The 22,560-nt window shown below is 40.4% G+C and overlaps 1 protein-coding gene across 3 annotated transcripts in view; it reads right to left on the bottom strand.

Moving 5' to 3' along the window:
- Positions 1-11,080: 11,080 nt before the first annotated feature.
- Positions 11,081-22,560, bottom strand: part of LOC139394182 (regulator of G-protein signaling 11-like) — a 77,217-nt gene continuing 65,737 nt past the window's right edge. For 2 of the 3 annotated variants that reach the window (XM_071142226.1, XM_071142225.1), the window contains one exon: positions 11,180-11,787. In XM_071142226.1, coding sequence (XP_070998327.1) covers positions 11,652-11,787 — 136 coding nt within the window. In that variant the 3' untranslated portion in view covers positions 11,180-11,651. Of the gene's footprint in view, positions 11,788-22,560 lie in introns of all 3 variants that reach the window. The other variant, XM_071142224.1, reaches the window with a different exon arrangement.

Consider the following 22,560-nt stretch of genomic DNA (forward strand, 5'->3'; position numbering starts at 1 on the left):
GTGCATCTAGACATTCTACCGTGCAGCTAGACATTCTACCGTTCATCTAGACATTCTAGACATTCTACCATCCATCTAGACATTCTACGGTGCGTCTAGACATTCTAGACTTTCTACCGTGCATCTAGACATTCTACCATCCATCTAGACATTCTACCGTGCGTCTAGACATTCTACCGTGCGTCTAGACATTCTACCGTGCATCTAGACATTCTACCGTGCATCTAGACATTCTACCGTGCATCTAGACATTCTAGCGTGCATCTAGACATTCTACCGTGCATCTAGACATTCTAGCGTGCATCTAGACATTCTAGCGTGCATCTAGACATTCTAGCGTGCATCTAGACATTCTACCGTGCATCTAGACATTCTACCATCCATCTAGACATTCTACCGTGCATCTAGACATTCTAGACATTCTACCGTGCATCTAGACATTCTACCGTGCAGCTAGACATTCTACCGTTCATCTAGACATTCTAGACATTCTACCATCCATCTAGACATTCTACCGTGCGTCTAGACATTCTAGACATTCTACCATCCATCTAGACATTCTACCGTTCATCTAGACATTCTACCGTTCATCTAGACATTCTACCATCCATCTAGACATTCTACCGTGCATCTAGACATTCTACCGTGCGGCTAGACATTCTACTGTGCATCTAGACATTCTACCGTGCATCTAGATATTCTACCGTGCGTCTAGACATTCTACCGTGCATCTAGACATTCTACCGTGCGGCTAGATATTCTACCGTGCGGCTAGACATTCTACCGTGCAGCTAGACATTCTAGACATTCTACCATCCATCTAGACATTCTACCGTTCATCTAGACATTCTAGACATTCTACCATCCATCTAGACATTCTACCGTTCATCTAGACATTCTACCGTGCAGCTAGACATTCTACCGTTCATCTAGACATTCTACCATCCATCTAGACATTCTACCGTGCGGCTAGACATTCTAGACATTCTACCGTGCATCTAGACATTCTACCGTGCGGCTAGACATTCTACCAATCATCTAGACATTCTACCATCCATCTAGACATTCTACCGTGCATCTAGACATTCTACCGTGCGTCTAGACATTCTACCGTGCGTCTAGACATCCTACCGTGCGGCTAGATATTCTACCGTGCGGCTAGACATTCTACCTTGCAGCTAGACATTCTAGACATTCTACCGTTCATCTAGACATTCTAGACATTCTACCGTGCAGCTAGACATTCTACCGTGCAGCTAGACATTCTACCGTGCAGCTAGACATTCTACCGTTCATCTAGACATTCTACCGTTCATCTAGACATTCTACCGTGCAGCTAGACATTCTACCATCCATCTAGACATTCTACCGTTCATCTAGACATTCTACTGTTCATCTAGACATTCTACCATCCATCTAGACATTCTACCGTGCATCTAGACATTCTACCGTGCGGCTAGACATTCTACCGTGCATCTAGACATTCTAGACATTATACCGTGCGGCTAGACATTCTAGACATTCTACCGTGCATCTAGACATTCTACCGTGTGGCTAGACATTCTACCGTGCGGCTAGACATTCTACCATCCATCTAGACATTCTACCATCCATCTAGACATTCTACCGTGCATCTAGACATTCTACCGTGCATCTAGATATTCTACCGTGCTTCTAGACATTCTACCGTGCATCTAGACATTCTACCGTGCGGCTAGATATTCTACCGTGCGGCTAGACATTCTACCGTGCAGATTCTACCGTGCAGCTAGACATTCTAGACATTCTACCATCCATCTAGACATTCTACCTTTCATCTAGACATTCTAGACATTCTACCATCCATCTAGACATTCTACCGTTCATCTAGACATTCTACCGTGCAGCTAGACATTCTACCGTTCATCTAGACATTCTACCATCCATCTAGACATTCTACCGTGCGGCTAGACATTCTACCGTGCGTCTAGACATTCTACCGTGCATCTAGACATTCTAGACATTCTACCGTGCGGCTAGACATTCTAGACATTCTACCGTGCATCTAGACATTCTACCGTGTGGCTAGACATTCTACCGTGCGGCTAGACGTTCTACCATCCATCTAGACATTCTACCGTGCATCTAGACATTCTGCCGTGCGGCTAGACATTCTACGGTGCGGCTAGACATTCTAGACATTCTACCATGCATCTAGACATTCTACCGTGCATCTAGACATTCTACCGTGCAGCTAGACATTCTACCGTGCATCTAGACATTCTACCGTACATCTAGACATTCATAGCGCCCTTCCATCCTAGTCTCCATGGCAACATGATCTAGTACAGTAGGACTGTTTCCATAGCGCCCTTCCATCCTAGTCTCCATGGCAACATGATCTAGTACAGGAGGACTGTTTCCATAGCGCCCTTCCATCCTAGTCTCCATGGCAACATGCCTTGGTATGGTAGGACTGTTTACATAGTGTTTCTATGGGATGTCTCGGTTGTGTGAAGCTGTTCAGCATTGATTGGTGGATGTTTGTGTGTGATTCACCAGAGGAAGTAAGATTGGCGGATTACCCATAATCCCTGCTACAGTGTGCTCATCTAGACAGTGTGTGTGCTTGGTATCCAGCTGTGTGTGTTAATCTGTTTACATCCATTAGGGAATCTGATGGATTCTCTGGACCTGCAGGGCTGTTAAATAATGAATAGAACCTCTTCCTCACATTAACACAGTAACATGAATAGAACCTCATGTTAACACACAGTAACATGAATAGAACCTCTTCCTCACGTTAACACACAGTAACATGAATAGAACCTCTTCCTCACGTTAACACGCAGTAACATGTATAGAACCTCTTCCTCATGTTAACACACAGTAACATGAATAGAACCTCTTCCTCATGTTAACACACAGTCACATGAATAGAACCTCTTCCTCATGTTAACACACAGTAACATGAATAGAACCTCAGGTTAACACACAGTAACATGAATATAACCTCATGTTAACACACAGTAACATGAATAGAACCTCTTCCTCATGTTAGCACACAGTAACATTATTAGAACTTCATGTTAACACACAGTAACATGAATAGAACCTCATGTCAACACACAGTAACATGAATAGAATCTCATGTTAACACACAGTAACATGAATAGAACCTCATGTTAACACACAGTAACATGAATAGAACCTCACGTTAACACACAGTAACATGAATAGAACCTTGTGTTAGCACACAGTAACATGAATAGAACCTCATGTCAACACACAGTAACATGAATAGAACCTCATGTTAATACACAGTAAAATGAATAGAACCTCATGTTAACACACAGTAACATGAATAGAACCTCTTCCTCATGTTAACACACAGTAACATGAATAGAACCTCATGTCAGCACACAGTAACATGAATAGAACCTCTTCCTCATGTTAGCACACAGTAACATTATTAGAACTTCATGTTAACACACAGTAACATGAATAGAACCTCATGTCAACACACAGTAACATGAATAGAATCTCATGTTAACACACAGTAACATGAATAGAACCTCATGTTAACACACAGTAACATGAATATAACCTCTTCCTCATGTTAACACACAGTAACATGAATAGAACCTCTTCCTCATGTTAACACACAGTAACATGAATAGAACCTCACGTTAACACACAGTAACATGAATAGAACCTTGTGTTAGCACACAGTAACATGAATAGAACCTCATGTCAACACACAGTAACATGAATAGAACCTCATGTTAATACACAGTAAAATGAATAGAACCTCATGTTAACACACAGTAACATGAATAGAACCTCTTCCTCATGTTAACACACAGTAACATGAATGGAACCTCATGTTAACACACAGTAACATGAATAGAACCTCATGTTAACACACAGTAACATGTATAGAACCTCTTCCTCATGTTAACCCCCAGTAACATGAATAGAACCTCATGTTAACACACAGTAACATGAATAGAACCTCATGTTAACACACACAGTAACATGAATAGAACCTCATGTTAACACACACAGGAACATGAATAGAACCTCTTCCTCATGTTAACACACACAGGAACATGAATAGAACCTCTTCCTCATGTTTTCACACAGTAACATGAATAGAACCTCATGTTAACACACAGTAACATGAATAGAACCTCATGTTAACACACACAGTAACATAAATAGAACCTCATGTTAACACACAGTAACATGAATAGAACCTGTTCCTCATGTTAACACACAGTAACATGAATAGAACCTCATGTTAACACACAGTAACATGAATAGAACCTCTTCCTCATGTTAACACACACAGTAACATGAATAGAATCTCATGTTAACACACACAGTAACATGAATAGAACCTCAAGTTAACACACAGTAACATGAATAGAACCTCATGTTAACACACAATAACATGAATAGAACCTCTTCCTCACGTTAACACACAGTAACATGAATAGAACCTCTTCCTCATGTTAACACACAGTAACATGAATAGAACCTCATGTTAACCCCCAGTAACATGAATAGAACCTCTTCCTCACGTTAACACACAGTAACATGAATACAAACTCTTCCTCACGTTAACACACAGTAACATGAATAGAACCTCATGTTAACACACAGTATCATGAATAGAACCTCTTCCTCATGTTAACACACAGTAACATGAATAGAATCTCATGTTAAGACACAGTAACATGAATAGAACCTCTTCCTCACGTTAACACACAGTAACATGAATAGAACCTCATGTTAACACACAGTAACATGAATATAACCTCATGTTAACACACAGTAACATGAATATAACCTCATGTTAACACACAGTAACATGAATATAACCTCATGTTAACACACAGTAACATGAATAGAATCTCATGTTAACACACAGTAACATGAATAGAACCTCTTCCTCACGTTAACACACAGTAACACAAATAGAACCTCTTCCTCATGTTAACCTACAGACAGTAACATGATTTAGGCCGAGAATACGATGTGTGCCCACAGACATGGCACCCTTTATTGATTCGCGAGGCCGACCAATCAGCCTGGTACAAGTGCTTATCAAACTTTTGGGGAAAAAAAATAAAGTTTGTTCAAATACAAAGTTATTTTACAGAAAACAAATTAACAACAGACTTCCAGCATGTTTATAGGGAAGGGCACTCAACATATTGACACAAATGACTGATGATTGGCTGGATGAAATTGATAGTAAGACGATTGTGGGATCTGTTCTGTTAGACTTCAGTGCAGCTTTTGATGTCATTGATCATAACCTGTTGCTGAGAAAACAGGTGATATCATCCTCTGCCTTATTATGGATGAAGAGTTATCTATCTAATACAACACAGTTATCTATCTAATACAACAGAGTTACCTATCTAATACAACACAGTTATCTATCTAATACAACACAGAGTTACCAATCTAATACAACACAGAGTTACCTATCTAATACAACACAGAGTTATCTATCTAATACAACACAGAGTTACCTATCTAGTACAACACAGAGTTATCTATCTAGTACAACACAATTTAGACAAATTGTAAACCCTGTTCATTATCCGTCATTTTAGACTTAAGCAGAATCATCCAGCGATCATCCAGAGGGCAGCGCTACCGACGTAAAGGCTCATCTAACATCTACAGAAAAGACAGAAATGCCAACGGGGGCGATGTTACGGTCTATTTTCAGAACCACGTTCCTGTTAAGCTTAGAGAGGATCTCATGTTAAATAGTGTTGAAGTAACATGGCTACAGGTTCATCTGCCTCACCTAAAGCACATTCTGGTGGGAAGCTGCTATAGACCACCAAGTGCTAACAGTCAGTATATGGACAATGTGTGAAATGCTTGATAACATACAGAGCCTCCGGAAAGTACAGCCTTATTCTGAAATTGATTAATTAAAACTCACCAATCTATACACAATACCCCATAATGACATCACAATACCCCATAATGACATCATAATACTCCATAATGACATCACAATACCCCATAATAACCCCACAATACCCCATAATATGGTCTGATGAAACCATGAACTATTTGGCCTGAGTGCCAAGTGTCACGTCTGGATGAAACCTGGCACCATCCCTACGGTGAAGCATGGTGGTGGAAGCATTATGCTGTGGGGATGTTTTTCAGCATCAGGGACTGGGAGACTAGTCATGATCGAGGCAAAGATGAACGGAGTAAAGTACAGAGAGATCCTTGATGAAAACCTGCTCCAGAGCGCTCAGGACCTCAGACTGGGGCGAAGGTTCACCTTCCGACAGGACAACGACCCTAAGCACACTGCCAAGACAACGCAGGAGTGGCTTCGGGACAAGTCTCTGAATGTCCTTGAGTGGCCCAGCCAGAGCCTGATCGAACATCTCTGGAGAAACTTAAAAATAGCTGTGCAGCGATGCTCCCCATCCAATCTGACAGAGCTTGAGAGGATCTGCAGAGAAGAACAGAGAAACTCCCCAAATGCAGGTGTGCCAAGCTTGTAGCCTCATACTGTTTCCATGATGGCGTAGCAATTTAGACATGGTTTGTTGTCCTCTCGTTTACTTTTTGTATTTTTCATCTTTTTTTGTATATATTCGAATTTATTTTTCAATCATTTTTCCATTTTTAAATTAAATATACCTTCCGGTAAACTGCTTCACTCAATGTGACACAGATCCGCATTTTTTTTTTAGACCTTATATCCAGAACCTCCATCAGAAGCTAGGCATCAGAAACTAACCAGCTAACCAGCTAACCAGTCATTGTTAGCCACTGCTAGCGGCCTTTACCTTCTGCAGAGGCACCAGTTGTTTTTTTAGCCTGGATAATACCTACCAGCCTCGGACTGTTTTTCTCCACTACAACACCGGATTCCTGCCGCAAACCCTGGACCATTACTCCTGATAATAACAGCTAGCTAGCTGCCACCGAGTGGCCCAGCCCCGAAGCTATCTCTGAGCCAGGCCCACCTCACCCGGCTACTCAGATCAAATAAAACCAAGTCAAAGTTTATTTGTCACATGCACTGAATACAACAGGTGTAGTAGACCTTACATTGAAATGCTTACTTACATTTTTTGCACTATTGGTTAGAGCCTGTATTAGGTGAACAATAGGTAGGTAAAGAAATTAAACAATAGTAAAAAGACAGACTTTATACAGTAGCGAGGCAAAAGAAGTAGCGAGGCTACATACAGACACCAGTTAGTCAGGCTGATTGAGGTAGTATGTACATGTAGGTATGGTTAAAGTGACTATGCATATATGATGAACAGAGAGTAGCAGTAGCGTAAAAGAGGGGTTAGCGGGTGGTGGGTGGGACACAATGCAGATAGCCCGGTTAGCCAATGTGCGGGAACACTGGTTGGTTGGCCCAATTGAGGTAGTATGTACATGAATGTATAGTTAAAGTGACTATGCATATATGATAAACAGAGAGTAGCAGCAGCATAAAAAGAGATGTTGGGGGGGCACACAATGCAAATAGTCAGGGTAGCCATTTGATTACCTGTTCAGCCGATGCCTCCCGGACTCTACACCCAACACGGCTAGAATCCACTACTCCACCGGATCCTTGCCATAATCTCTGGACCTTTGCATCAGATCATCGCTGCTACCGAGTGGCTATAGTGGCTAACGCCCCTGTCCTGAAGCTAGTACCAGTTAGCTGCGAGCCAGGCGCATCTCCTGGTTAGCATACGAAATTACTACAATACCTCTTTCACCAACTGGCCTGGTCCCTTTTGTCGACACGATGCCCCGCCGTACCACCACGACTGGTCCGCCAACGTAACTCCATCCGCCCTCAACCGGTCTTTGCCGGATGTCCGACGCTTCTACTTGCCTGCTAACTTTAAAAGCTGTGTCTCCCGTGTGCTAGCGTAGTAACGACTACCAAGCTGCTTCCCTGTTCCATATATTGTTGGACCCTATAACCACTTGGATACATAGCTGATGCCTGCTGGACTGTTCATTAATCACGGAACTTCACTTTGTTTACCTTGGTTCATCTGTCGGCCCTAGCCCCGTACTCAGGCCCTGTGTGTAGTTAATCGATCCTCTCTGCCCATTCAACGCCATTTTACCTGTTGTTGTTGTCTTAACTGATTTGCTGTTGTTGTCTTACCCGTTGTCTTAGCTAGCTCTCTCAATCAACACCTGTGATTGCTTTATGCCTCGCTTCAAATGTCAATATGCCTTGTAAACTGTTGTTTAGGATAGTTATCATTGTTTTAGTTCTGTTGTATAAACAGGGTTATGGTAATGTGGCTGTACTGTCTCTCATGAGTTTCACAAAATTGTACCAAATAGACCAGTTCGTAGCTGGCTACTTTACCAACCGTTTATACATTCTCCGGAACATGAATATTGTTCAGTTCTCAAGTTCTGTGAGGTGGAAGAAATTCCTTTGTTCTCTCTATGAAAACTTACTCTCTCTCTATACTCTCTGGCCATGAGGAAGAATCTTCTCCAGAAATGTATGACCTCTGACCACAGCAGCCTGAGTGTAGGAGAGAGAGAGGGTGATGGTGCAGAGGTAGGGGGATGATGCAGAGGTAGGGGGATGGTGCTCGCTGTACCCAAAGAAGGCAACGTCATGACTACCGATCCTCGACTTCGGCAATGTCATCTACAAAATAGCTACCAATACTCTACTCATCAAACTGGATGCAGTCTATCACAGTGCCATCCGTTATGTTACCAAAGCCCCTTATACAGTTATTATGATGAGGTATGACAGTTATTATGATGAGGTATGACAGTTATTATGATGAGGTATGGCAGTTATTATGATGAGGTATGGCAGTTATTATGATGAGGTATGACAGTTATTATGATGAGGTATGACAGTTATTATGATGAGGTATGACAGTTATTATGATGAGGTATGACAGTTATTATGATGAGGTATGACAGTTATTATGATGGGGCATGACAGTTATTATGATGAGGTATGACAGTTATTATGATGAGGTATGACAGTTATTATGATGAGGTATGACAGTTATTATGATGAGGTATGACAGTTATTATGATGAGGTATGACAGTTATTATGATGGGGCATGACAGTTATTATGATGAGGTATGGCAGTTATTATGACGAGGTATGACAGTTATTTTGATGAGGTATGACAGTTATTATGATGAGGTATGACAGTTATTTTGATGAGGTATGCCAGTTATTATGATGAGGTATGGCAGTTATTATGATGAGGTATGACAGTTATTATGATGAGGTATGACAGTTATTATGATGAGGTATGCCAGTTATTATGATGAGGTATGACAGTTATTATGATGAGGTATGACAGTTATTATTATGAGGTATGACAGTTATTATGATGAGGCATGACAGTTATTATGATGAGGTATGACAGTTATTGTGATGAGGTATGACAGTTATTTTGATGAGGTATCACAGTTATTATGATGGGGTATGACAGTTATTTTGATGAGGTATGTCAGTTATTATGATGAGGTATGCCAGTTATTATGATGAGGTATGCCAGTTATTATGATGAGGTATGTCAGTTATTATGATGAGGTATGCCAGTTATTATGATGAGGTATGCCAGTTATTATGATGAGGTATGCCAGTTATTATGATGAGGTATGCCAGTTATTATGATGAGGTATGACAGTTATTATCATGAGGTATGCCAGTTATTATGATGAGGTATGCCAGTTATTATGATGAGGTATGCCAGTTATTATCATGAGGTATGCCAGTTATTATGATGAGGTATGCCAGTTATTATGATGAGGTATGCCAGTTATTATGATAGATACGACAGTTATTATGATAGATATGACAGTTATTATGATGGGGTATGACAGTTATTTTGATGAGGTATGTCAGTTATTATGATGAGGTATGCCAGTTATTATGATGAGGTATTCCAGTTATTATGATGAGGTATGCCAGTTATTATGATGAGGTATGCCAGTTATTATGATGAGGTATGCCAGTTATTATGATGAGGTATGGCAGTTATTATGATAGATATGCCAGTTATTATGATGAGATATGCCAGTTATTATGATGAGGTATGCCAGTTATTATGATGAGGTATGCCAGTTATTATGATAGATACGACAGTTATTATGATAGATATGACAGTTATTATGATGGGGTATGACAGTTATTTTGATGAGGTATGTCAGTTATTATGATGAGGTATGCCAGTTATTATGATGAGGTATGCCAGTTATTATGATGAGGTATGCCAGTTATTATGATGAGGTATGCCAGTTATTATGATGAGGTATGCCAGTTATTATGATGAGGTATGGCAGTTATTATGATAGATATGCCAGTTATTATGATGAGGTATGCCAGTTATTTTGATGAGGTATGTCAGTTATTATGATGAGGTATGTCAGTTATTATGATGAGGTATGGCAGTTATTATGATGAGGTATGGCAGTTATTATGATGAGGTATGACAGTTATTGTGATGAGGTATGACAGTTATTATGATGGGGTATGACAGTTATTTTGATGAGGTATGGCAGTTATTATGATGAGGTATGACAGTTATTATGATGAGGTATGCCAGTTATTATGATGAGGTATGCCAGTTATTATGTTGAGGTATGCCAGTTATTATCATGAGGTATGCCAGTTATTATGATGAGGTATGCCAGTTATTATGATGAGGTATGCCAGTTATTATGATAGATATGACAGTTGACTGATCACCTGTAACTGTTATTGGTGTTCATCAGTCATGTTGTTCTAAATTAAGGGGTAGTCTAAAGGCTGGTTTACACTCTGTCTGTGGACATATCGACAGTTGTCATCTGACTTCAAACTTCGTTTTCATTATGAAAAAGTATAAGCACAAAACGACAGCCTTTGCATGACATCTGCATCCCGGTGCTCCAAATAGTAGACTTTCTCTAGCACCAATAAACCCGTTTAAAAATTAATTCAGTTAAATGTGAACCTAGCAAGCCAGGCAACTAAAAGCTATTTTCAAAACAATGTTTTGGTTAGTTGCTAGCTAGTTAGCCAGTTCAAATAATGACCAGAGTATAGCTGACAACGTCTTACTACTTTTTATTCATTATTACAGAAACAAACCCACAACATCGTTATTTAAAAGATAATTGTGAGCCGACAGAAAATAGCTGACTGCCACAGAGTGACAGAATAAAACTAGGTCATTCTATTTGAGAATTATAGAACTACAGCATCATCGTGTCACAGTCCGGTAACCACGACAACGGACGTTGCGACAGTCGCAGAGACGGGAACTTTTTTCATGTCTCTGCAACAAGGAAACTAACAGTCGCAACGACAGTCTACAGACATTCCACAGGAGTATAAATTAAAAGTTGTTTTGACCAGCGACTCTTGTCACATTATAATTGTCCATAGACATGTCATTAGACCAAGTATAAACTGGCCTTAAATCTACATTAAATGAATAGTGTAAATCTTTCAGATTGTCTTTGTAAACTATACCTATAGTTCTATATTCATAAATATAACTACTAGACAGTATTATAACTTCTAGAAGTAGATGCAGGGTCTTGAATGGTTGCTATAGTGATACAATGGTGACCAGATCTGGGTGTCATGAACATGGTGGTTGTGGTATTCCCATGGCGATCAGATCTGAGAGTTGGTTGTGGAGCTTGTTCCTGTTGGTCCCGCCCCTTTAGCCTTTCCATCATCTTCTGTCGCTTGGGTAACCATGGCAGGAGAGGGGCTAGAGTGACGCTGTCGCCTCATGAAGGGAAATACACTGAAAGGAGGAAGGGAGAGAGGATGGAGAGAGGGAGGGATAGAAAGGAAGGAAGGAGAGAGGAAATTATATAGGGAAGGAGATGGGAGAGGCAGGGAGAAAGGGAAAGAAGCAGAGAGGAAGGAGGGAGAGGGAGAGAGGATGGAGAGAAAGGAAGGCAGGGAGAGACGAAAGGAGATAGGGAGAAGCAGGGAGAGGGAGAGAGAGCGTAAAGAGAGCGGGAAGTACGAGCAAGAGCATCGTTGGATAAAAGTAAATACAGTATATACAGTATATCACAAAAGTGAGTACACCCCTCACATTTTTGTAAATATTTGAGTATATATTTTCATGTGACAACACTGAATAAATGACACTTTGCTACAATGTAAAGTAGTGAGTGTACAGCTTGTATAACAGTATAAATTTGCTGTCCCCTCAAAATAACTCAACACACAGCCATTAATGTCTAAACCGCTGGCATCAAAAGTGAGTACACCCCTAAGTGAAAATGTTCAAATTGGGCCCAATTAGCCATTTTCCCTCCCCGGTGTCATGTGACTCCCTCATATTGACTGGTCACTGGAAGTCTGAAAAAAATGAATATTATAGTATATGAGGAGTATATATTCTAAATATAGTGAGTATGTTGTATAAAAATAGTATATATTTTTAATATAGTGAGTATGTTGTAGTGTATAAGGAGTATATATTGTTAATATAGTGAGTATACTGTAGTATTTAAGGAGTATATATTGAAGAGTATATATTGTTAATATAGTGAGTATATTGTAGTATTTAAGGAGTATATATTGAAGAGTACATATTGTTAATATAGTGAGTATATTGTAGTATTCAAGGAGTGTATATTGAAGAGTATATATATTGTTAATATAGTGAGTACATTGTAGTATTTAAGGAGTATATATTGAGTAGTATATATTGTTAATATAGTGAGTACATTATAGTATTTAAGGAGTATATATTGAGGAGTATATATTGTTAATATAGTGAGTATATTGTAGTATTTAAGGAGTATATATTGAGGAGTATATATTGTAATGTAGTATATTTTGAGGAGTATATAGTGAGGGGCTGAAATAATTGAGACCCTTGATAAAGATGAGCAAAAATTATTGTATAAAATAATTCAAGGTTGTCAATCACTTCGGACCCCACAGTATCCGGCCAACTTGACACAACTGTGGGAAGCATTGGAGTCAACATGGACCAGCATCCCTGTGGAATACTTTAGATACCTTATAGAGTCCATTTCTTGATGAATTGAGACGTTTCTGAGGGCAAAAGGGAGTACAACTCAAAATATATAATGTTTTGTCCACTCAGTGTATGTTGAGTATGTATTGTAGAATATATTGAGGACAGTCGAGGCTCCTCAGAGGAGGAAGTGAATTTCATAAAAATAAAAATAGTGAAACATAAAAAAAAGTTATCCTTTTTAGATAAAACTTTACTAAATATATTCACGTCACCAAATAAATTATTTAAACACACTGTTTTGCTATGAAGGTCGACAGTAGCCTCAACAGCACTCTGTAGGGTAGCACCATGGTGTAGCCGGAGGACATTTAGTGCCCATCCTCCTCTGGGGACCTAGGAGGCTCATGGTTCTCACCCCCTTCCATAGACTTACACAGTAATTATGACAACTTCCGGAGGACGTCCTCCAACCTATCAGAGCTCTTGCAGAATGAACTGACATGTTGTCCACCCAATCAAAGGATCAGAGAATGAATCTAGTATACGCTACAGCTAGCTAGCACTGCAGTGCATAAAATGTGGACAGTTTTGGACAAATATGTTTCTGTCACTTTCATTTACTTAACTATAAAATGTAACTAGCTAGTTTATCCTACTCAAACACCCGGTTCAAACAGAGAGGGATGCTATGTTAGCTAGCTGGCTATGGCTATCAAACAGAGAGGGATGCTATGTTAGCTAGCTGGCTATGGCTATCCAACAGAGAGGGATGCTATGTTACCTAGCTGGCTATGGCTATCCAACAGAGAGGGATGCTATGTTAGCTAGCTGGCTATGGCTATCAAACAGAGAGAGATGCTATGTTAGCTAGCTGGCTATGGCTATCCAACACTGGAACTCTTCCAAGTCAAGGTAAGCTTTGTATTAATTTATAGCCACCAGAGCTCGCCGGTGGCACCGCTAAACTGCTTGCTAACTATGCACTGTACTGTTTGATTGTAGCAGGTTCACTAAAGCGTTTGTTCTTGTAGCTGTGTTTTTGACTTGACGTTAGCTAATATGGTGACAACAACACAGGCTGTGTGCAGCGGTTAGCGGTTATGATATAAGGGTTTGGCTCGGAAAGGTTTTTCACCTGGTCACAGACAGCTGATCTGTTGTCCACTGAAGTCCACAAGCCAAGTGAAAAGGTGAGAGGAGGAGAACACGTAGACGCAAGAAGGAATTATACAACGATCTGGCTGCTACAAAAGTGAACTGCTTTTGTGTGTGATCAGGGGTGTATTCATTCAAATTTTCTTAAACGGAAGTAAACGGAACGAAACAAGGATAAACATACCTGAATAGAAAAACTTGTTTACAACTGTTGGACTAATGATTACACCCTAGATCAGCTGGATGCAGGCAAGATTGTGCAAGACGGTACTGAATGTGTCAATGTCTGTCACCTTGATTACTCAAATTTCTCTTGACCAGTACACCTACGCTGTAAACTTTCATTCATAGGCTAGGTTGTAGCAAACTCATGATCCAGCATGACTTTTGCAGAGTTCAAAACAAACAAGCTCCGACTGGGAAAATACGTTTTGAACGGCCATCTAGCTCGGAATTCCAAGTGAGCGCCGCGCCACCTTCCTGTTTAAGTGAGCACAGCACAACAAGGTGAGTCCAAACATGTCTTGTATGCTGCTACATAAATTATGTAATATGCCAGGGAGATATTTATACTGTAGCTGAGAAAGTAATACTAAGTGTATGTTGTGTAGCAAGCTGTTAGTAGCCCATGTACCTCACCCTAATAATTTGGTCCCTTTCGCCCTCATAACTTAGCCTACTGTTCTGACTTGATGGTGCGCATGCAGCCTATAGCCTGTTTTAGAGAAATGTAATCATCATTGTAAGAGCTTTCCTTGTCTGCTTATATACCCCCTCTATTTATCATATGGTTCTGGTGTACAGGGAGAATACTGTAAGAACAGCCAATGTTCTGATTCTGTCGCTGTACATTTCAAAAGTGCTGAACAAATCGTTATATTGACTAGTCCATCGCTAGGATGCTCATTAATGTCTTAAGCAAAATGATGGATTGCCACTCGTCATCCTTATGCCATAGTTTGTGCATCTCCATTGTCAGTAGAAACCACATTTGTTTAAGCAAGTAAGCCATATCAGCTAAGTTTTATTTAAAGGCATTACATTATGCTTAATGAACTGTTTTGCTGCCAGACAAGGTTCTGCTGATAGCCAGGTGTAGTGGTGGTAAGGATTCACTCCACAGTGCTGAAAAGAAAGCTCTGCTGTTGGGGCAGCTTTATGTCGGCCTTAACAGCTTTATGTAGGCCCTACCAGCTTTATGTCGGACCTACCAGCTTCATGTAGGCCCTACCAGCTTTATGTAGGCCCTGACAGCTTTATGTAGGCCTTAACAGCTTTATGTCGGCCCTAACAGCTTTATGTAGGCTCTAACAGCTTCATGTAGGCCCTACCAGCTTTACGTAGGCCCTGACAGCTTTACGTAGGCCCTAACAGCTTTATGTAGGCCATGACAGCTTTATGTAGGCCCTAACAGCTTTATGTAGGCCCTAGCAGCTTTATGTAGGCCCTAACAGCTTTATGTAGGCCCTGACAGCTTTATGTAGGCCCTAGCAGCTTTATGTAGACCCTAACAGCTTTATGTAGGCCCTGACAGCTTTATGTAGGCTCTAACAGCTTTATGTAGTCCCTATCAGCTTTATGTAGGCCCTAAAAAGCTTTATGTAGGCCCTGACAGCTTTATGTAGGACCCCTGACAGCTTTATGTAGGACCTAACAGCTTTATGTAGGCCCTGACAGCTTTATGTAGGCCCTGACAGCTTTATGTAGGCCCTGACAGCTTTATATAGGCCCTGACAAGTTTATGTAGGCCCTAACAGCTTTGTGTAAGCCCTGACAGCTTTATGTAGGCCCTAACAGCCTTATGTAGGCCCTGACAGCTTTATGTAGGCCCTGACAGCTTTATGTAGGACCTGACAGCTTTATGTAGGCCCTGACAGCTTTATGTAGGCCCTAACAGCCTTATGTAGGCCCTAGCAGCTTTATGTAGACCCTAACAGCTTTATGTAGGCCCTGACAGCTTTATGTAGGCCCTGACAGCTTTATGTAGGCCCTGACAGGTTTATGTAGGCCCTAACAGCTTTGTGTAAGCCCTGACAGCTTTATGTAGGCCCTAACAGCCTTATGTAGGCCCTGACAGCTTTATGTAGGCCCTGACAGCTTTATGTAGGACCTGACAGATTTATGTAGGCCCTGACAGCTTTATGTAGGCCCTAACAGCCTTATGTAGGCCCCGACAGCTTTATGTAGGCCCTGACAGCTTTATGTAGGCCCTGACAGCTTTATGTAGGCCCTAATAGCCTTATGTAGGCCCTGACAGCTTTATGTAGGCCCTGACAGCTTTATGTAGGCCCTAACAGCTTTATGTAGGCCCTGACAGCTTTATGTAGGCCCTGACAGCTTTATGTAGGCCCTGACAGCTTTATGTAGGCCCTAACAGCTTTATGTAGGCCCTGACAGCTTTATGTAGGCCCTGACAGCTTTATGTAGGCCCTGACAGCGTTATGTAGGCCCTAACAGCCTTATGTAGGCCCTGACAGCTTTATGTAGGCCCTGACAGCTTTATGTAGGCCCTGACAGCTTTATGTAGTCCCTATCAGCTTTATGTAGTCCCTAACAGCTTTATGTAGGCCCTGACAGCTTTATGTAGTCCCTATCAGCTTTATGTAGAACCTAAAAAGCTTTATGTAGAACCTAAAAAGCTTTATGTAGGCCCTGACAGCTTTATGTAGGCCCTGACAGCTGTATGTAGGCCCTGACAGCCTTATGTAGGCCCTGACAGCTTTATGTAGTCCCTGACAGCTTTATGTAGGCCCTGACAGCTTTATGTAGGCCCTAACAGCTTTATGTAGGCCCTGACAGCTTTATGTAGGCCCTGACAGCTTTATGTAGGCCCTAGCAGCTTTATGTAGGCTCCTACAGCTTTATGTAGGCCCTGAACAGGTGATTCCAGCTTTCACCTGGATTCACCTGGTCATTCTGTTTCAGCTTTCACCTGGATTCACCTGCTCATTCTGTGTCAGGGAAAACACAGGTGTTCCTAATGTTTTGAACACACACTGTATATTCTAATGCTATATATATATATACATTTACGAGTGTATATATTGTAATGCAGCATATCTTGAGGAGTATATATTGTATTGTAGTATATTGCAGAGTATTGAGGAGTATATATTTGAAGAGTATATACTTAATATTTATTGAGTATATTTTGAGTTGTATATATTGTAATTGAGTATATATTGAATATATATTCAGGAGTATATATTTGATGAGTATATATTGTGATTGAGTGTATGTTAACTATATATCTGTCACGTTCTGACCTTTATTTCCTTTGTTTTGTCATTATTTAGTATGGTCAGGGCGTGAGTTGGGGTGGGCAGTCTATGTTTGTTTTTCTATGATTTTGGGGATTTCTATGTTTCGGCCTAGTATGGTTCTCAATCAGAGGCAGGTGTCATTAGTTGTCTCTGATTGAGAATCATACTTAGGTAGCCTGGGTTTCACTGTTTGTTCGTGGGTGATTGTCTATGTTAGTTGCTTGTGTCAGCACAGTTCTCAGGAGTATATATTGTAATTGAGTATATATTGACTATATATCCAGGAGTATATATTGTAATTGAGTATATATTGAATATATATTCAGGAGTATATATTGCAGTGTAGTATATATTGACTATATATTCTTGATTATATATTGTAATTGAGTATATATTGAATATATATTCAGGAGTATATTACAGTGTAGTATATTGAATATATATTCAGGAGTATATATTGCAGTGTAGTATATATCGAGTATATATTCAGGAGTATATATATATATAGCAGTGTAGTATATATTGAATATATATTCAGGAGTATATATTGAGTATATGTCCAGGAGTATATATTGAGTATATATTGCAGTGTGGTATATATTGAGTATATATTCAGGAGTATATATTGAGTATATATTCAGGAGTATATATTGAGTATATATTGCAGTGTAGTATATATTGAGTATATATTCAGGAGTATATATTGCAGTGTAGTATATATTGAGTATGTATTCAGGAGTATATATTGAGTATATATTCAGGAGTATATATTGCAGTGTAGTATATATTGAGTATATATTCAGGAGTATATATTGAGTATATATTCAGGAGTATATATTGAGTATATATTGCAGTGTAGTATATATTGAGTATATATTCAGGAGTATATATTGCAGTGTAGTATATATTGAGTATATATTCAGGAGTATATATTGCAGTGTAGTATATATTGAGTACATTCGGAAAGTATTCGGACCCATTGACTTTTTCCACACTTTGTTACATTACAGATTAAATTTAAAAACAATCCTCAGCAACACAATGTTACATTACAGTCTCATTCCAAAATGGATTAATTTTAAAACAATCCTCAGCAACCTACACACAGTACCCACAAAGTGAAAACAGGATTTTAGAATATTTGGTTGTTGATGAAAAAACAGAAATACCTTATTTACATAAGTATTCATCATAATAACTGTCATATCTCATCATAATAACTGTCATACCTCATCATAATAACTGGCATACCTCGTCATAATAACTGTCATACCTCATCATAATAACTGTCATACCTCATCATAATAACTGTTATACCTCATCATAATAACTGTCATACCTCATCATAATAACTGTCATATTTACATAAGCATTCAGATCCTTTGCTGTGCGACTCTCAGGTGCATCCTGTTTCCATTGATCATTCTTGAGATGTTTCTACAACTTGATTACAGTCCACCTGTGGTAAAGTCAATTTACCTGTCTATATACAGTGGGGCAAAAAAGTATTTAGTCAGCCACCAATTGTGCAACACTTCCCACTTAAAAAGATGAGAGGCCTGTAATTTTCATCATAGGTACACTTCAACTATGACAGACAAAATGAGGGAAAAAAATCCAGAAAATCACATTGTAGGATTTTTTATGAACTTATTTGCAAATTATGGTAGAAAATAAGTATAGCCTGCGTCTGTAATGGGTCTGCAGTCAAACGACCACCCCTCATCACTGTCAAGCGCTCCCTAAAACACTTCAGCGAGCAGGGCCTTTCTAATCGGCCAGGGTATCCTGGAAGGATAATGACCTCATTCCAACAGTAGCATTGAATAGGCCCCGCGATATGCAACTGTTCAGGGAAGTTAGCAACCAATATACCCAGGCAGTTAGGTAGGCAAAGGCTAGCTTTTTCAAACAGAAATTTGCATCCTGTAGCACAAACTCGAAAAAGTTCTGGGACACTGTAAAGTCCATGGAGAATAAGAGGACCTCCTCCCAGCTGCCCACTGCACTGAGGATAGGAAACACTGTCACCACCGATAAATCCATGATAATTTAGAATATCAATAAGCATTTTTTCTAAGGCTGGCCATGCTTTTCACCGCTACCATGGTCAACAGTTCCTCCCCCCACAGCATCTTGCCCAAGCCTCCCCATTTCTCCTTCACCCAAATCCAGATTGCTGATGTTCTGAAAGAGCTGCAAAATCTGGACCCCTACAAATCAGCTGGGCTAGACAATCTGGACCCTCTCTTTCGAAAATTATCCGCCACAATTGTTGCAACCCCTATTACTAGCCTGTTCAACCTCTCTTTTATATAGTCTGAGATCCCCAAAGATTGGAAAGCAGCTGCGGTCATCCCCCTCTTCAAAGGGGGAGACACTCTAGACCCAAACTGTTACAGATCCATATCCATCCTACCCTGCCTTTCTAAGGTCTCCGAAAGCAAATTTAACATACAGATCACAGACCATTTCGAATCCCACCGTACCTTCTCCGCTATGCAATCTGGTTTCAGAGCTGGTCATGGGTGCACCTCATTCACACTCAAGGTCCTAAACGATATCATAACCGCCATTGATAAAAGACAATACTGTGCAGCCGTCTTCATCAACCTGGTCAAGGCTTTCGACTCTGTCAATCACCGCATTCTTATCGGCAGACTCAACAGCCTTGGTTTCTCAAATGACTGCCTCACCTGGTTCACTAACTACTTCTCAGATAGAGTTCAGTATGTCAAATCGGAGGGCCTGTTGTCCAGACCTCTGTCAGTCTCTAGGGGTGCCACAGGGTTCAATTCTCGGGCAGACTATTCTCTGTATACATCAATGATGTTGCTCTTGCTGCTGGTGATTCTCTGATCCACCTCTATGCAGATGACACCATTCTGTATACTTCTTGCACTTCTTTGGACACTGTGTTACTTAACTTCCAGACGAGCTTCAATGCCATACAAATCTCCTTCCGTGGCCTCCAACTACTCTTAAATGCAAGTAAAACTAAATGCATGCTCTTCAACTGATCGCTGCCCGCACCTGAACGCCAGTCTAGCATCGCTCTGTACGGTTCTGACCTAGAAAATGTGAACAACTGCAAATACCTAGGTGTCTGGTTAGGCTGTAAACTCTCTTTCCAGACTCATATTAAGCATCTCCAATCCAAAATTAAATCTAGAATCGGCTTCCTATTTCGCAACAAAGCATCCTTCACTCATGCTGCCAAACATACCCTCGTAAAATTGACTATCCTGCCGATCCTTGACTTCGATGATGTCATTTACAAAACAGTCTCTAACACTCTACTCAGCAAATTGGATGCAGTCTATCACAGTGCTATCCGTTTTGTCACCAATGCCCCATATACTACCCACCATTGCGACCTGCATGCTCTCATTGGCTGGCCCTCGCTTCATTTTCGTCGCCAATCCCACTGACTCCAGGTCATCTATACGTTTTTGCTAGGTAAAGCCCCGCCTTATCTCAGCTCACTGGTCACCATAGCAACACCCACCCATTGCACGCGCTCCAGCAGGAATATTTCACTGGTCACCCCCAAAGCCAATTCCTCATTTGGCCGCCTTTCCTTCCAGTTCTCTGCTGCCAATGACTGGAATGAATTGCAAAAATCTTTAAAAAACAAAAATCTCCACTAAAGCTGGAGACCCATATCTCCCTCACTAACTTTAAGCATCAGTTGCCAGAGCAGCTTATAGATCATTGAACCTGTACATAGCCCATCTGTAAATAGGCCACCCAACTACCTCATCCCCATATTGTTATTTTATTTTTTGCTCCTTTGTACCCCAGTATCTCTACTTGCACAATCATCTTCTGCACATCTATCACTCCAGTGTTTAATTGCTAAATTGTAATTATTTTGCCACTTTGGCCTATTTATTGCCTTACCTCCCTAATCTTACCTCATTTGCACACACTGTATTTACACTTTTCTATTGTGTTATTGACGGTACTTTTTTTATTCCATGTGTAACTCTGTGTTGTTGTTTGTGTCGCACTGCTTTGCTTTATCTTGGCCAGGTCGCAGTTGTAAATGAGAACTTGTTCTCAACTGGCCTACCTGGTTAAATAAAGGTGAAATAAATTAAATAAAAGATTGAACTCTTTGGCCTGAATGTCAAGCGTCACGTCTGGAGAAATCCTGAAACCATCTCTACGGGGAAGCATGGTGGTGGCAGCATCATGCTGTGGGGATATTTTTCAGTGGCAGGGACTAGTCAGAATCCCGGGGAAAGATGAACGGAGCAAAGTACAGGGAGCTCCTTGATGAAAATCTGCTCCAGAGCGCTCAGGACCTTCGCCCCCAGTCTAATGTTTACCTTCCAACAGGACAACGACCCTAAGCATACAAGCCAAGACAACGCAGGAGTGGCTTTGGGACAAGTCTCTGAATGTCCTTGATGGCCCAGCCAGAGCCTGGACCCGATTGAACATCTCTGGAGAGACCTGAAATTATCTTTGCAGCGACGCTCCCCATCCAAATTGACAGAGCTTGAGAGGATCTGCAGAGAAGAATGTGAGAAACTCCCCAAATACAGGTGTCCCAAGCTTGTAGCGTCATACCCAAGAAGACTCAAGGCTGTAATTGCTGCCAAAGGTGCTTCAACAAAGTATTGAGTAAAGGCTCTGAATACTAAAATAAATGTCATATTTCCAATTTTCTTCTTATAAATTAGCAAAAATGTTTAAAAACTTGTTTCTGCCTTTTTATTATGGCGTACTGTTTGTAGATTGATGAGGAAAAAAACAGTTGAATCAATTTTAGAATAAGGCTCTAACCTAACAAAATGTGGAAAAAGGCAAGGGGTCTGACTACTTTCCAAAGGCACTGTACATTGTAATGTAGTATATTGGGGAGTATATATTTAAGCAATAAGGCCCAAGGAGGTGTGGTATATGGCCAATATACCACAGCTAAGGGATGTTCTCATGAGAAACACGGAGTGCCTGGACACAGCCCTTAGCCGTGTTATATTGGCCATATTTGACATGTATAATGAGGTGTATATATTGTAATATAGTTTATTCGGGAGGTTGTATTGGAGAGTATATATTGTAATGTAGTATATTGAGGAGTATATATTGTAATGTAGTATATTGAGGAGTATATATTGTAATGTAGTATATTGAGGAGTATATA

This window comes from Oncorhynchus clarkii, unplaced genomic scaffold (assembly GCF_045791955.1).
Source record: "Oncorhynchus clarkii lewisi isolate Uvic-CL-2024 unplaced genomic scaffold, UVic_Ocla_1.0 unplaced_contig_11233_pilon_pilon, whole genome shotgun sequence".
Taxonomy (NCBI): Eukaryota; Metazoa; Chordata; class Actinopteri; order Salmoniformes; family Salmonidae; genus Oncorhynchus; species Oncorhynchus clarkii.